The sequence below is a fragment of the Humulus lupulus genome, chromosome 7 (assembly GCF_963169125.1).
Source record: "Humulus lupulus chromosome 7, drHumLupu1.1, whole genome shotgun sequence".
In the NCBI taxonomy this organism is placed as follows: Eukaryota; Viridiplantae; Streptophyta; class Magnoliopsida; order Rosales; family Cannabaceae; genus Humulus; species Humulus lupulus.
The window spans coordinates 145,292,119-145,307,006 of record NC_084799.1 but is presented as its reverse complement, the minus strand read 5'-3'; the positions used below and the strand labels follow the sequence as shown (position 1 = coordinate 145,307,006).

General features: G+C 38.8%; 2 protein-coding genes across 2 annotated transcripts; both read left to right on the top strand.

The window, feature by feature from the left end:
* The first annotated feature begins 234 nt into the window (after positions 1 to 234).
* LOC133788691 (magnesium-chelatase subunit ChlD, chloroplastic) lies at positions 235 to 7,134 on the top strand. Its single transcript, XM_062226249.1, has 15 exons — positions 235 to 574; positions 887 to 1,065; positions 1,434 to 1,518; positions 1,813 to 2,129; positions 2,214 to 2,337; positions 2,612 to 2,704; positions 3,196 to 3,291; positions 3,604 to 3,741; positions 3,903 to 4,109; positions 4,389 to 4,544; positions 4,797 to 4,904; positions 5,703 to 5,837; positions 6,177 to 6,338; positions 6,632 to 6,752; positions 6,873 to 7,134. Exons 1-15 carry the CDS (start codon positions 293 to 295, stop codon positions 6,956 to 6,958), a joined length of 2,289 nt encoding a protein of 762 aa, XP_062082233.1. The 5' UTR covers positions 235 to 292; the 3' UTR covers positions 6,959 to 7,134.
* Positions 7,135 to 12,170: 5,036 nt separating this feature from the next.
* LOC133792260 (uncharacterized) lies at positions 12,171 to 13,710 on the top strand. Its single transcript, XM_062230169.1, has 3 exons — positions 12,171 to 12,516; positions 12,650 to 12,993; positions 13,065 to 13,710. The coding sequence occupies exons 1-3, from the start codon at positions 12,171 to 12,173 to the stop codon at positions 13,590 to 13,592; spliced, it is 1,218 nt and encodes a 405-aa protein (XP_062086153.1). The 3' UTR covers positions 13,593 to 13,710.
* The last annotated feature ends 1,178 nt before the right edge of the window (positions 13,711 to 14,888 follow it).

The window sequence follows — 14,888 nt, the reverse complement described above, 5'->3', positions numbered from 1 at the left end:
ACACATTTTTTCATAAAGAAGTTCACCCAATGGCTCATAATGCAACTAACATAATCCAACGACAGCTAAGTATTGAGGGACTTAGTCCCTGAATTTAAAGTGAGGGTTTAAAGAATTCTCCGTATAATTATACTTAATTACACAATTTCCTTTACGAATGATGACCATATTGCTGCTAAGATTTCCAGATTGCAAGGGACCCACAAAAGCTTCTTCCATTCTATTATGTAATGTAATGTAATGTAATACCAGATAAGAAAGAGAGTTCCTTCATTCTCTCTCCATACCTTCCATGGCGGGCTTACATTCAGCCCCCACGGGTTCCTCTTCTTTAACTAGGCTTCACTCATTACCACTTCCCTCACTCAAATTACGACACCCTTTTCTCTTCTCTCCCTCTTTCGCTTCTTATTTGACCTCAAAACGCCTTCACGGACATGGCCTTCGAGTTCGTGCATCTTCTGCAAGTGTCGCCACTGACCCAGGCAATGGTGCCATGCTCACTCAGGAGAACAACTCCAATGTTACGTCTTATGGAAGACAGTATTTCCCTCTTGCTGCTGTTGTTGGTCAGGTACTGCCCTTCTCTCTCTCTCTAGAAAAGGAAAAAAAAATGCTTTAATTTTGTATTGCCAAGTGAAATGGTTAATGGGTTGCTTTTGTTTTTTTTATCTTTGTGACATATTGTGCCTTAATTATGTGAATTTTCTTTCACTTGATTATGGAAGCAGGAAATTTCTTTTATGTTTATTCACATTGAATGGTTCATATTATAAGATTAGTCTGTGAGTTCAGTAATTAGTAATCACCATAGAATACTTATATTGATGATTAATCTCTTTTTTTTCCCATCATTATGCATTTTGTCAATCCATCCATTTTATAGGATGCCATTAAGACTGCTCTGTTACTTGGGGCTATAGACCGTGAAATTGGAGGCATTGCTATCTCTGGGAAGCGAGGCACAGCCAAAACTGTCATGGCTCGTGGGCTACACGCAGTTTTGCCGCCCATTGAAGTAGTTGTTGGTTCAATATCAAATGCTGATCCCGCATGTCCTGATGAGTAAGGATATTACTACTCTACAAACTCTAAAAACTCTAAAAGTGAAGCCTTTATGATTGTTACCTTAACCTTTTAGAGAAATATAGAGAACGAACATAATATGAAATCTTAATTTTTCATCTTTTAAAATTCTTATATAAGCTTGGATACGTGTGTTTGTGTAGTGAACCTGGTAATTATCATTCATCAGACAGACGTTACTGCAAAGCTAACATATTTGATGAAATATTGATTGCAATGTTCTAGGAATATAAGTTTGAAAAAGCTTTGAATTGTTTTTTGTTTTTTATTTAATCCTCATGATCCTAAAAAAATTATTGGAAATTATCCCTTTTGATGATAATGATGGTTTGGTTGTGATTCTCAAGGTGGGATGATGATCTAGCTAAAAAACTGGAGTATGATTCTGCTGGCAATATTAAGACTCAAGTTGTCAGGTCTCCCTTTGTTCAGGTATTTTTCTTGAATGAAGTCTTCCATACAAGGTCATTGTCTTAGTTTAACAGTAAAAGCAAAATAGAATGATTCACACTAATACAGCAACCAAGAACACAGTCTATCTCAAGATCTTGCCAGAATTTTAATGTAGTTTAGCCAAGGTGACCTACGTCCATGGGTTTCAAGAGATTGTCTCTCCAACCAAACTGAAAGTTGCATTCACTTTATGTCTCAGAGTTTATCCAACACAATTTTCTTGTAGAACAACAGAAAATCAAATCTCTGATCTCCCCCATTTTTGTCTTCCAGATTCCACTTGGAGTAACAGAAGACAGACTTATTGGGTCTGTTGATGTTGAGGAATCTATAAAAACAGGAACGACTGTTTTCCAGCCTGGCCTTCTTGCTGAAGCTCATAGAGGTGTTCTATATGTTGATGAAATCAATCTCTTGGACGAGGGTATTAGTAATTTGCTTCTTAATGTATTGACTGAAGGAGTTAATATTGTGGAAAGAGAGGGAATCAGCTTTAGACACCCTTGTAAACCACTCTTGATTGCTACATATAATCCGGAAGAGGGTGCTGTGCGTGAACATTTATTAGATCGGATTGCAATCAACTTGAGGTATAGACCTTTCAGCATAAAGAATAAGTTCCTCATTTTTTTAATGTATTTTCTCTTTCTACTAAAGACACACTTCTTCTGCAGTGCAGATCTTCCAATGAGTTTTGACGATCGTGTTGCGGCTGTTGGAATTGCAACTCAATTTCAGGAATATAGTAGTGAAGTTTATAAGATGGTTGAGGAAGAAACAGAGGTTGCAAAAACTCAGGTAGTCATAAAATAAACTAGTGATTTTGCATGCTAGATTGTGGAGTAGCTCAATTTGACAATGGTTGCGACACTACTTTTTGAGCAACTGGAGATAGTGGCTTTATCAATAATAAGTTTAATTTGTAACTATATATGTTGCAAGCACTCTTCATTGATTTGGAATGCCTTTCTATGAATTTATTCATTTCTGTTCTTATTTCGACTTTATCACACTGCAAAATTAATTCATTTCAAATAAAGAATGATTGATGGTAGATGTTTTCACTCTGCAGATCATTTTGGCGAGGGAGTATTTGAAAGATGTTACTGTCAGCAGGGACCAATTAAAATATCTGGTTATGGAAGCAATTCGAGGTGGATGTCAGGTTCTTACCTTTAAACTCTTCATTTTCATGATTTCATCTTTTTAATTTTAGTACAAATTTCCACGAGTCTTAAATACGACTACTTTTGATATGCTTGACAAACATTTTTTTTTCTTTTTCTTCTAGCTTTATTTTAAAATCTTGTTGCAGATCTATTAGAATTATCTATTATAACTTGTAAATTTTGTAGCGTGACACATATTCTACTCAAGCTGCAAAAATATGCAAAACGAAAATGGAGTTATCATGAACGATGTATAAGTAAGAAAGGGATTTAATTTTACAATGTATGATCTGGATCACATGACTGCTATTCTACTTATAATGCTTACACATTTCAATAAAATAATTGCTCCTTTATGTTATATCTTGGAACTATGCTGTTTATTCAGATATCCTAGCGTCTTTTCTGCTGCAGATTATATTAGATATACTGCTTCCCTTATTTAAATTGCACTTCATAACCACCAACCATTTACTGCAAACTGCAGGGACACAGAGCTGAGATATATGCTGCCCGTGTTGCGAAATGCTTAACTGCTCTGGAAGGGCGTGAAAAAGTTACTGTTGATGACTTGAAAAAAGCTGTTAAGTATTCTTCAGAAAGATTTTTTTCATGATTTTCTTTCCATATATGTAACTTTTATATATGTCATTTGCATTTCACATATGAGTATGTTTCAAAAACTTCATTGCATGGAGGAACATTTTAACTTACTGGTGTTGTGCTTCCTGGTAATACTAATAAAATCTTGCTGATACAACTAAATTTGTCATCATTTCTAATTAATGAATTAACTGAGTGTGTAGTTGAGTTCACTTTTGTTCCTCTCTGCTTGATTTTCCTTTTACATGAATATGCCTGTAGAAATTTTGTTCTGACATATTACATACTCCAGGTAGAACTTGTCATTCTTCCACGTTCAGTCATTAATGAAAATCCACCCGACCAGCAAAATCAACAGCCTCCTCCTCCGCCTCCTCCACAAAATCAAGAGTCTGGGGAAGAAGAACAGAATGAGGAAGAAGACCAAGAGGTCTGTTAATATTGATCAAGTGTTCAATTTAACATACTAAAGTATCTAGATGATTTTCTTTTTCCAAGCAACTATAAATTTAGTTGAATTCATTTGACCATTTAATCCCTAGCTTTCATAGTTACTAATTTACCTATGATACAATATTTCTTTGTAACCAGGATGACGAGGATGACAATGATGAAGAGAATGAACAACAAGATCAAGTACCTGAAGAATTTATATTTGATGCAGAAGGAGGTTTGGTGGATGAGAAACTTCTTTTCTTTGCTCAACAAGCACAGAGACGCCGCGGGAAGGCTGGGAGATCAAAGAATGTTATATTTTCAGAAGATAGGGGAAGATACATTAAGCCAATGCTCCCAAAGGTTGGTACTTCCCTTCCTGTTTGCTATTTTCTTTGTTCTAATTCACCAATCCAAAAGAGGAACTACATCTACGCTTTTGTCAACTTATCTCTGCATATTGATTGTGTGAGCTCTTCCAACCATTCTGCCTTTTCCCTTTGCTTTTTGGTCAATTTATGAGTCCCCAAATCTCCTTATATCAACGACTGTTTGTATTTTCCTCCTGGGTTCACCAGCTTTGCTAAACTTTTCTCTAATTACCATATAACAGGTTCTCTAATCAAACTTTGTTTTCAACAGGGTCCTGTACAGAGATTAGCTGTTGATGCAACCCTTAGAGCAGCCGCGCCATATCAAAAATTGCGCAAGGAGAAGGACTCTCAGAAGATTAGGAAAGTTTTTGTGGAAAAATCTGATATGAGGGCAAAGAGAATGGCACGAAAAGCAGGAGCACTGGTATTTGAAGTTCTAAACCATGATTTTGTCACTTGAATTTGTTTTCTTTTTATTTATGTATGTATCTATATATTTTGAAAGACAAATTTCACGACCTCTTATTTCTGATCGTCAATGTAAAGAAGATTGATATCTATTTCAACTAAAACATTAGACTTTACTGGGTGATAATTGATACAAAGGCATATTAATTAAGATAGTTAGGTGGGTGCTTGAAATATCTTATGTGCTTTAACATTTACGTCATTGCAGGTTATATTTGTAGTTGATGCAAGTGGCAGCATGGCTTTGAACAGAATGCAAAATGCTAAAGGTGCTGCTCTAAAGTTACTAGCAGAAAGTTATACAAGCAGGGATCAGGTAATTAAACAAATTTATGTAGAACGTTTGAAATCTCATAAATCTGTGCTATCGTTTTAGAAGTCATTTGTAATTAGCACTTCTAAACCAAATTTGAGTTTCAAATTTATGGTTTTTATACTTCATCATATGGCTTGTTTTGAAAAGAAACCATCTTCATTTTGGACAAAAATTTAATTACCAATGAGCTACCATACTACAAGTTATTATTCCACTGAATTGCTTCCTTCTAAAGCCCTCGTTAACTATGTTGAGGTGTACTTCGTAGTAGGTATTTGTGAATATTTAGTCACATTGTCTAAATGGTGGGGACTTAACCATGAAGAGTAATAGTAATGGAGGATTTGAAAGAATAGTTGCTGGTTTTAGCTAAGTCACTGGTTTTAGCATAATAACTGACATAACTTAAGAGGGAAAATGAATTTACAGGAGGCCATGGTAGGTTACTAGAATAATAGTAAGTTCAAAAGTATGTTTGCATATTTTCAGTTAAATATTGTAGTCAAATGTGGCAATATTAAATGCCAGCAGATGCAGAACATTCACAACTCCTTGAATGTTCAGACGTAGATCAACTCTGAACACCGAATTCATCAATTCAAATTGGAAACAGTACTACTTTTTGTTTTATATTTTCAATCTGATTCAATTGTGTCTTCTGTTTATATAATTCCCCATTGAAATATTTTCCACATTCTTTTGTTATGTTCTAATAATTAGAAAAGGACAAGTTTTGTTATAATGAGAATTGTTGATTTAAATAACATATCTGAGTCTTTTAAGTGAAATGTGGACCAGGTTTCTATTATTCCTTTCCGTGGAGATTCTGCAGAAGTTCTTCTTCCTCCTTCTAGATCAATTGCAATGGCAAGAAAACGTCTTGAGAGACTTCCATGTGGTGGAGGTTCACCCCTTGCTCATGGTCTTACCACGGTGTGTATATATGATAAATCCACAACTAATTGATCTTGTAAGAAATTAAAAAGGAAGAAAAGGATGGAAAAAAGAGTCCATTTGGGGATGTTCATTGTTTTATATCTTATCACTAGGCTCTGCTTAGTATGGACCTCATCTGTCTCGTTTATTCTAGAATGTTTTATGGACCTTCTGATAGATGCTTGATTCTTCTTTAAACAAATAACAAAAATATACATTCTTAATTTTTGAATTTTATAAGTAGCTTATTTTTTTGGTGCTGCAAAGTTTCCGAGTCTTATTATCTGCTCATAAGTGCAGTGGTAGTTCACACTACTGACTATTTTTTAAATCTAGGCTGTCAGGGTTGGGCTAAATGCAGAGAAAAGTGGCGATGTTGGACGTGTAATGATTGTCGTATTGACTGATGGTAGGGCAAACATATCACTAAAAAGATCCACCGATCCTGAAGCTGCTGCTGCCGCTGATGCCCCAAGACCGTCGTCACAAGAGTTGAAGGTGAACATAAGTTTTCCATAAAATACATGTGGCATGTTATGAATGAAAGTCTAAACTTCTTATTAATAGCGTAAGTGATGACAGAATATCTTGTTGAGACTACTTAGAACCTGCAATTATCTGAAGAAAATAAGGTTAATCATGAGTATATTAGATGTTGGAGCAAATTTATTTTTTAACACTAGTTGTCGTTTTAAAATCATAGCTTACTAGACAGGACTTTTAAATTTGAAGCATGAAACTTTGACATACTGACTTTATGTTCTCTTTTTTACCATTACTTCTCAATAAAGGATGAGATTCTTGAAGTTGCGGGTAAAATATACAAATCAGGGATGTCTCTCCTCGTGATCGACACTGAAAACAAGTTTGTTTCAACTGGCTTTGCCAAGGAGATTGCTAGAGTAGCTCAAGGTTTCCTTTTAACTTGTATCACCCTGTTCTATAATCTGAGAAGACTTTTAAGACAGTGTCCTGTAAGCTTTCAAACCCAGAAGAGAAAAAGAAAATCTCATTGTAAGTTTCTTTGTGCAGGAAAATATTATTACTTGCCAAATGCTTCAGATGCTGTTATCTCGGCCACAACGAAGGACGCTTTATCAGCCCTGAAAAACTCATGAATCATTAGAGGCTATGTTTTGCTTTGAGGCTGATCTGACCATATTCATATTCATGTTCATGTTCAAGTTATTGTAATTTATCCCACATGTAAGTTTCACGTGGAAATGAGATTCCAATTTTCTCTTGTAGCGGCTTCTCACATAATAAATCACTTTGTTAGTTTAGTTTCTCAAAATTATTTTGCTCTACAGTGTGCCAAAATTGCATTTGCTTTGATTGAAAATGTTTTCATTGAGATGATGATCCCACGTTGATACCTTAAACAAAATGTCAGAATAATTGAAAAGTATAATAACGAAATAAATTCAATTATTACATCATAAGGTTTTTTTTTGACAACTACATCATAAGGTTTTACGTGAAGGAAAGAAAAATAAAAAACTTTAATCATACAAATAATAATAACTCGCATTTTAATAATCCTATAGTAAAAAGCTTCCACAACTTTCCAAAGAAATGCTAAAAAGAAGTTTATACTTTTTTTTTAACATATGTTTTTGTCTTGTTATTTGTTATTTGTGTAGATTTTGTGTTTTAATAAATTACTTTTGGATTATGTGTTTCGTAAAACAGTTTCCTAAACTTAATTTTGACAAAAAAAAAAAGTTGAATATAATTACAGTTGTTATGTAGAATAATTGTGTTCGGTGAATTATTTGTAATTTTAGTTCAAAAAACTTTATTCAAAATTGAGTTTAGGAGTATATTTGAACTATTTTATAAAATACAAGATCCAAAAAGTAATTTGTCAAAATACAAGATATAAACAGATAATGAGACAAAACACAAGGTTCAAAAATGTATAAACCAAAAAAAAAAAAAAAACCCTAAAAAAGAAATAAAAATTTACACGAAAAACTATTTCTTCCCAATTTGTTTCTTTTTTACGGTTGTTGACTGTGAATTTAACCAACGACGTGAGAACGTCAACTACGACAACCTTCAAGAGAATTATAAACGACAACAGACAGTTTTTTATGAACGGAAGTAAATAACACAAGGTTTTTATAGTGGTTCAGCCCCGATGATCGGTAATAGCCTAATCCACTTAGAGATTTTATTACTATATTCACACTCAAGATCAGATGAACCTTGTCAACTGAGTTTCTTCAGTGTGAGATACTCCAGAATACAAAAATGGGTTTTTCTCAAGAACAACACACTTTCTCTCTCTAGAATACAGATTCACTCTCAATTTTGCCAAAAGTCCTTTTACGATCCTCCCAAGTCCCTATTTATAGACCTGGGTTCTCAACTGATATCCCCTTTTGATCGGGATATTCTATTATTTACCTAATATTTATATTACAAAATAAACATTCAAAATATAACTGATCCCTAATTTCGAGTGAGGATTGAGTGAATCCCGGATGCTTGGACCAATTCTCACTGAAGTAGTTTTCGGGCAGTTTGACGTAGCTTCTCATGCATGTTGACTATTCTTCAAGCTTTACGTAGGTCAAAGGTAGCATACGCATGGCTCTCCTTGGACCAAAGGTCAACTACACTCGAGGTATACTCCTCCATTGTGTCCGATCGGACACAATGGTTGTCTTCTTTGGCTTAAGGTGGTTCAAACCACCTTATTTGACTCCTTCAATCAAGGTCCAATATGACCTTACACTTTGCTCCTCGGACCAAGATGGTCCGAGCCATCTTCTTCCTAGCATATCCTCGTACCAACATGGTCTAAGCGCTCCTGCAGGCGTCTTGCACGATCGGGGGAGGTCATGTGCGATCGGGGGAGATCTTGTGCGATCGGGCATAATGCCCCTTTACTTGGACCTAAATGGTCCAAGCTTCCTTTGCTTAACCAAGGTCCGATCGGACCTTGGTCCTCTCTCTTTGGACCTAGGTGGTCTGAGCCACCACCTCTCCTTGGATCAAAATGGTCCAAGGTACCCACAAGACCACGTTCGATCGGGCACACATCCTTCTCCTTGGGCCAACTAGGTTTGAACCTCTTCGCTCAACCAAATGCTCGATCGGGCATTAGGCTTCTCTCCTCGGACCAAGGTGGTCCGAGCCACCATCTACTTCTCCTTGGACCTGAATGGTCGAAGGTACCTCCTATGTGTATGCTCGATCGGCCACTATGTGGCTTTCCCCTTTTGAGTAAAACTTGAGCCTTATTCTTTTTGAACTTATTCGAGCCAAGCTTAACAAGAGGTCCCCTAAGCTTAGGTCCGATCGGACCTACTGTTTTTATATCTTGAACCAAAATTCATACCTCCCCTTCACTTTCTTGGACTTGGCACCAATTTAATTATATGGGTCTTTAAACTGAGGTCTAAGCCAAGCAACCCCCAGTCTAAATACTCTCTTCGATCGGGCGTATTTGGCTTGACTATCTGTCCCATTCCTTAACTGATGTATTGGGCCATTACTAAGCCAGATCACCCTACTGACTCATGCCACGTGTCAATTTCACTGCCACGTCATTCCTTTCAAATTTTTGGGATAACATTTGCCCCCTAAGTTTATTATATGATTTATTCACGTAATAAACTTTTTCTCCGCTGAAGTCATTATGAAAAATAATAACTGTTCATCTTCATGCAGCAGACCTACGATCACTGCAAAAATCCACCCATGATCGTGGAGAGAAAAATAGTCCCAGAATATCAAAGGTCCAAAAGTAAATGAAAAACCCACTTTTTTCCCTTTAAATATCTCCACCTTACATTCTCTTCTTCACACATACAAAAAATTATTCTAAAAAACCCTTCATCTTCTCTCTTGGCCGAAACCCTCTCAAGGACCCCCTCCTCTTGCCGACTTCACAAGCTTAAAGGGGAGCTCTTCATCTTCAAGCATCCTCCAAGTAAAATCAAAACTCTCCAACCTTGGGTAAGTCTTCTTCTCCATGCCTCTTAGATTGCTACATTTTTTTCTAAAAAAAAATGCCATGGCCGAATATGCTTGTGCCTTGGATGTTCTTGAAGTTCTTGAATATGTCTTGTTCAATGTGTTTGCTTGTTGTCTTGATGAGGTTTGTGGCATGGGTAACCCGAATTTTCCCTTAAGCTTTTAGGAATTTCAAGACATTTTTGGTATTTTGACATAAACATGAATATGAGTTTTGAGGGTTTTGATAGTGTAATGGGTTTTTAAGAACATGAAGAAAACCTTTCATTTATATGTTTTGATCTTGTTTTTTGTTTATGTGAATGATGGAATGTGTTTGAGACTAGGGATTTTTAGGGCTTTGTCTATTTGGTTCGGATTAGGGGTAGGCAAAGTATGCCATTAGGGGCCATTTTTTACATGGTTTTTTGCCCAGAAATTCTGGGCATACGCGTCTCTTGAGGCGTGCAAGTTCCATCTGGTTTGATCGGACCTTATGTCCGATCGGAGCCCACGCCAAAACACCTTAGCCAACGACGCCTCCTTAAGTTGTGGTTAAGTCATTAGGTTCGATCGGAGCTCTTGTCCAAGGCTGGAAGTGGTTGCTTTTCTCTTCATACCCGATCGGAGATTCGAAAAATTTCAGACAAATGTGTGGTCCGATCGGACCACACTTCCCTTCCTTGGCTTTTAAGTGCCCGAATTTTTGACAGCAAATTTCGAACCTCCCTTGACACCCATGCCCGATCGGTCCTGAATTGTTGCAGCTGCTGGCTAGGAGTTTTTTGGAGGCACGAGGCACACGTCCGATCGGACCTCAACATCTTCTCCTCGGGCGTGCTATGTCCGATCGGACGTCTTGGGGACTTCGCGTGAGGCTCGAGCGGTGGCGAGGCAGGACGTCTCCTGGCTAGAATTTGTCCGATCGGAGCAAGTGCACTTTGCTCTGGGCTCGCGTGGATGCACGGTTCCTTGACCCATGGGCTCCGAACGCCTCTTTTGGTCATGAGTACCCATCCTATCTTGGCATTCGATCGAATGCTAAGTTGTCCCTTAGAACAATCATACAGTCCTATCTGACCACATTCCGTAGACCTTGGCTTCTTTTCCTTCCAAGTGTATACCCAACCTCTGTATGTTAACTACACACATAAGGAACTTAGTCTTATAGGAAAATCCCAACAATGCCTCCTTCTATAAGCTTTAACAAGTTCAATACTTTAAGTACCTTTTAGGCACCTTTGAGCATTAAAATTATTTTTTTCATATGCGTTATATTTTTATAACTTAGACAAAATTTTCCAAGTATAAAAATAACTCTTATTTTTGATGAATTTTTTCTGTATGGTTACTCACCTCCCCATTTTTTATTCATTTTTGTAGATGAATCGCTCTGACTATAGGGGAGGTGACAACCATACGGACTCCGAATCATCCGCCCCGCAAACAATCGAGACTCCCTTGAATAGCGATTCCTCACCAGGCTCGTCTACCGGTTACACTCCAGAGGATCGTCTTCACCGCTTCAAACAGATCCTCCCTCGCTCAGCTTTATATCTTCTCCACGAGGAACAGTTTCTTCGACAAGCCTCTGAGTCGACGATGAGGGTGAAGCAATCTAACAGGCTCTCTCAGGAACACGACCCGCAGGTTGCCCGCAGAGCAGTACAGAAGGTGGTACAGCGTAATCAAACCCGCACTACCACAGCTCCAAGAAAGCCTTCTCTGAAATTTGCTACCGCGATTCAGGATTTGGCTGTCCAGAAGCCACGTGATGAGGGAGAAGAAGAACCCTCCTGGTTCGTTGCCGAAACCTCAAAACTTACTCCCGCGCTATTCCAGAAACACATTGAAGCTTTAGGCTTAAGCGGGGCAAACGTGACGTGCCCAGGCTCGCACCAAAGAGCCAATAGGCCCGGTGGAAGGTACTGTGCCTGGTCCAGGCACCATGTGCATGCTGGAGCAACACTCCCGCTGCACATGTATTTCCGGTCTGTAGCAGACTACTTCAACGTCTCCCCATTTCAGATCACACCGAATGGGATCCAGGCACTCTCTGCGCTGTACATCCTCTACTTTCTGAATGGTTGGGACGAGCCTACCCCCCATGAGGTGCATTACCTGTTTGATCTTCGGACCAATCCTTCCCACAACAACTCAGGCTTCTTCCACTTCTATCACAGGCACAGGGGGATTACATATCTCAACGGCATCTCCCACAAATCAAACGCCGGGAAGTATCATAAGGAATACTTCCTCACATTGGATATTGAGGCCAACAACTTGGCTTTTACGCGCTCGGGTCCATTTGAGCGACCATTGCCTACTGAAGAGATGTTTAGGCGGGCCAAAAAGTTGGCTAACATGAGTCTTAAGGAGAAGGATGTGAAAAGGTTGGTCACGCTGGACCTTCTCCAGATGGTGGGTCTGGTGCCATGTGACCAGGATCTGGCGGTGGACAGTACTACCGGGGAGAACGACACTCCTGATCGGTCTACTGGGGGCCTGGAGCTAGTGACTGGTCGGCCCTCTCCCGGGCCTTCTCCGCTTTCTCACAGATCTGGCGACCTAGTCATTAGAGAGCCTGATCCTCAGCGTAGATCTACTATTCCCGCTCAACCTGGGAAAGGAAAAGCTATCCAGGTTGAAGGGGAACTTAGCTCATCCTCGGATGACAAGGATGAGTTCCTTGATCAGATCTTCAACGCAGGTAACACATGCCTAGTGAAAATAGGAATATTTTTTATAATTGGTAATTAGAGAGTATCACAATTGCAGTATACACTTGTACACGTTTCATTATGTTTATTTCTCTAACAATCTTGTTTTTTCATCCTTGGCAGATTCAGACATGTTCAGAGAAGTTGCTTCAAAGAGGAAAACTGGTGATGGAAGTGGCTCTATGCCTCCACAGAAGATTCAGAAGGTAGTACCGCCAAGTCAAGGGAGGCAACCTGGGGGACCGACTACACTTCCGCCATTGACCCCCTCTTCCCTTCCTCCTTCTGCGAGCCTAACTCCTACTCACCAGGGTAGTTCGAGTGAGATTTTTCGTGCTGTTAGCGACCTGGGCAAGGGGCTTCTTGAGGATATTGGCCGTGATGCATCGACGCTTCAAAGCCTAGACTCCTACCCTCGACTTAGTGTCGAAGTTGTCTTGAAGAGAGGACTCACTCAATTGATGAAGGTAAGCATTTTTCCTTGAGATACTTTGTTATTAGTATTTTTACTTGTATTAACTTTTTGTCTTCCATGCAGTCACTTGTCACCATTGGTCATGCTCAGCTTCGAGCCGTAGATTACAAGGAGTTGATCAAGGTGCAGGACGATCAACTGGTGGAGGCCAGGTCCAAGCTGGAGCAAGCAGAGAGAACTATAGCTGAACGGGACGAGTTTCTCAAAAAGCAGGCTCAAAACAATGCTTCCTTGACAACTCAATTGGAGAAGCAATCCCTCGATATTAAAGAGTTAGTTCGAGACAATGAGAGGTTGATCAGCGAGAACGAAGAGCTGAAGCAAGAAAAAGAGCTTGACTTGATTCGCTTTGAGGAGGCCAGTTTTGACTGTTTTTATAGGGTCTGGAAGTTGAACAAGCCTCTTAATCTTGATTGTTTCTCCAAGGAGGCCCAGGCAGAGGATCTTGCCAGATGTGAAGCAAGGGCCGCTGAAGAAGCTGCCAATCCTCCTGCGTTCACCCCTGCCTGCTCTGCTTTATCATTCCGAGCGAGAGGAGCAGCTGATGCAGAGGAGGGAGTCGATCAACCCTCTAGAGGAGCTCGCCTGTGACTCCCTCTCGTGGTTCATCACAGTCTACTTTACTTTGTATTTTGTTGCTCGAACTAGTGAGCTATTTTGACATTTAGTACTTTACTCTTTCCTTGTTGACAACTTCAAACTTTTAAGTTTTTATTGTGCATAGCAAAGTTTTTAGATGCCTTTAGTTTCACATGAGAATTTAGTTTTTTTTTTACTTAGAAATTTTAACCATTCCATAAGTTCACACTAAATATACTTCCTCATGCTCTTATTGCTCTAACTTTTTATGAGCATAAATTTCTTATTACACGAATATCGGTTTTTAACTTAAAATTTGAAAAATTCTAAGTTGCTTAAGCCTTGTAAAACAAGTTAGCTTAATGGCTATTTTAGACTTCCAAACTTTACAAGTCAGCCCAAAAACAAAACAAACATATTTGCTCGTGCTCTTATTGCCTGTGTTGAAATACATACCAGTATACCCTATGCGCCCCCCAAGTGATTGAGGGTTGATAAATCCTTGATCACTTGCTACTTGATCGAATTTGTTCGAGTAGTTACTACTCGTGAAACACATAAAATATACGAACATATATCAGTAGTTGACCACTACATAAATATTATCTAAACGTTGGTCCTTCATATTATGATACCGACCAGTTGAACACTGTCCAGTATATATTTACACTTAGTTTTTAGAAGACCTGTATTGTTTAAATCATTATGACAGTTGAACACTGCCCGGCGAAAATAATCAACACATATGCAAAGTTTGTAGCAAGGTACGACCACAGTGCGTGTGGTCTCTTTTATTACTCGTAATAATAAATGACAAAACGTGTCTAACAACGAGTTCCAAACAAAATAACATTGTTCAAAATAATGCGACTGGGTAGCAAATAACCAGTTCACAAACAAAAAACTTAAATAACAAGTTAAGCACTTGATACAAAGCTACTACTCTGCAAGTAGTATTTATTGATAATATTTTCTCAAGTGCTCGCCATTCCAGTAGTTTCTGATCAGCTCCCCATTCAATCGAGCAAGCTTGTAAGTGCCGGGCGGTAAGACTTGTTCAATTTGATACGGTCCTTCCCAGTTTGGTCCTAGCACACCAGCTGCTGGGTCTCTAACAAACACCTTCCTTAGGACTAAATCTCCGACCTGGAACTTTCGATCTCGCACTCTGGAATTTAAGTAGCGTGCCACTTTTTGCTGATGAGCTGCTACTCTGAGGCTTGCCTCCTCTCTTCTCTCTTCGAGGAAGTCCAATGATTCTGCCAACAACTGATGGTTCTCCTCTTGGTTGTAAACGGTCCTTCTATG

Coding starts and splice junctions, on each gene's coding strand:
- LOC133788691 (XM_062226249.1), top strand. CDS start 293: ATGGCGGGCTTACATTCAGCCCCCACGGGTTCCTCTTCTTTAACTAGG. Junction 1,066..1,433: donor GATCCCGCATGTCCTGATGA/GTAAGGATATTA, acceptor GTGATTCTCAAG/GTGGGATGATGATCTAGCTA. Junction 6,339..6,631: donor CGTCGTCACAAGAGTTGAAG/GTGAACATAAGT, acceptor TTCTCAATAAAG/GATGAGATTCTTGAAGTTGC.
- LOC133792260 (XM_062230169.1), top strand. CDS start 12,171: ATGAGTCTTAAGGAGAAGGATGTGAAAAGGTTGGTCACGCTGGACCTT. Junction 12,517..12,649: donor TGATCAGATCTTCAACGCAG/GTAACACATGCC, acceptor CATCCTTGGCAG/ATTCAGACATGTTCAGAGAA. Junction 12,994..13,064: donor GACTCACTCAATTGATGAAG/GTAAGCATTTTT, acceptor TCTTCCATGCAG/TCACTTGTCACCATTGGTCA.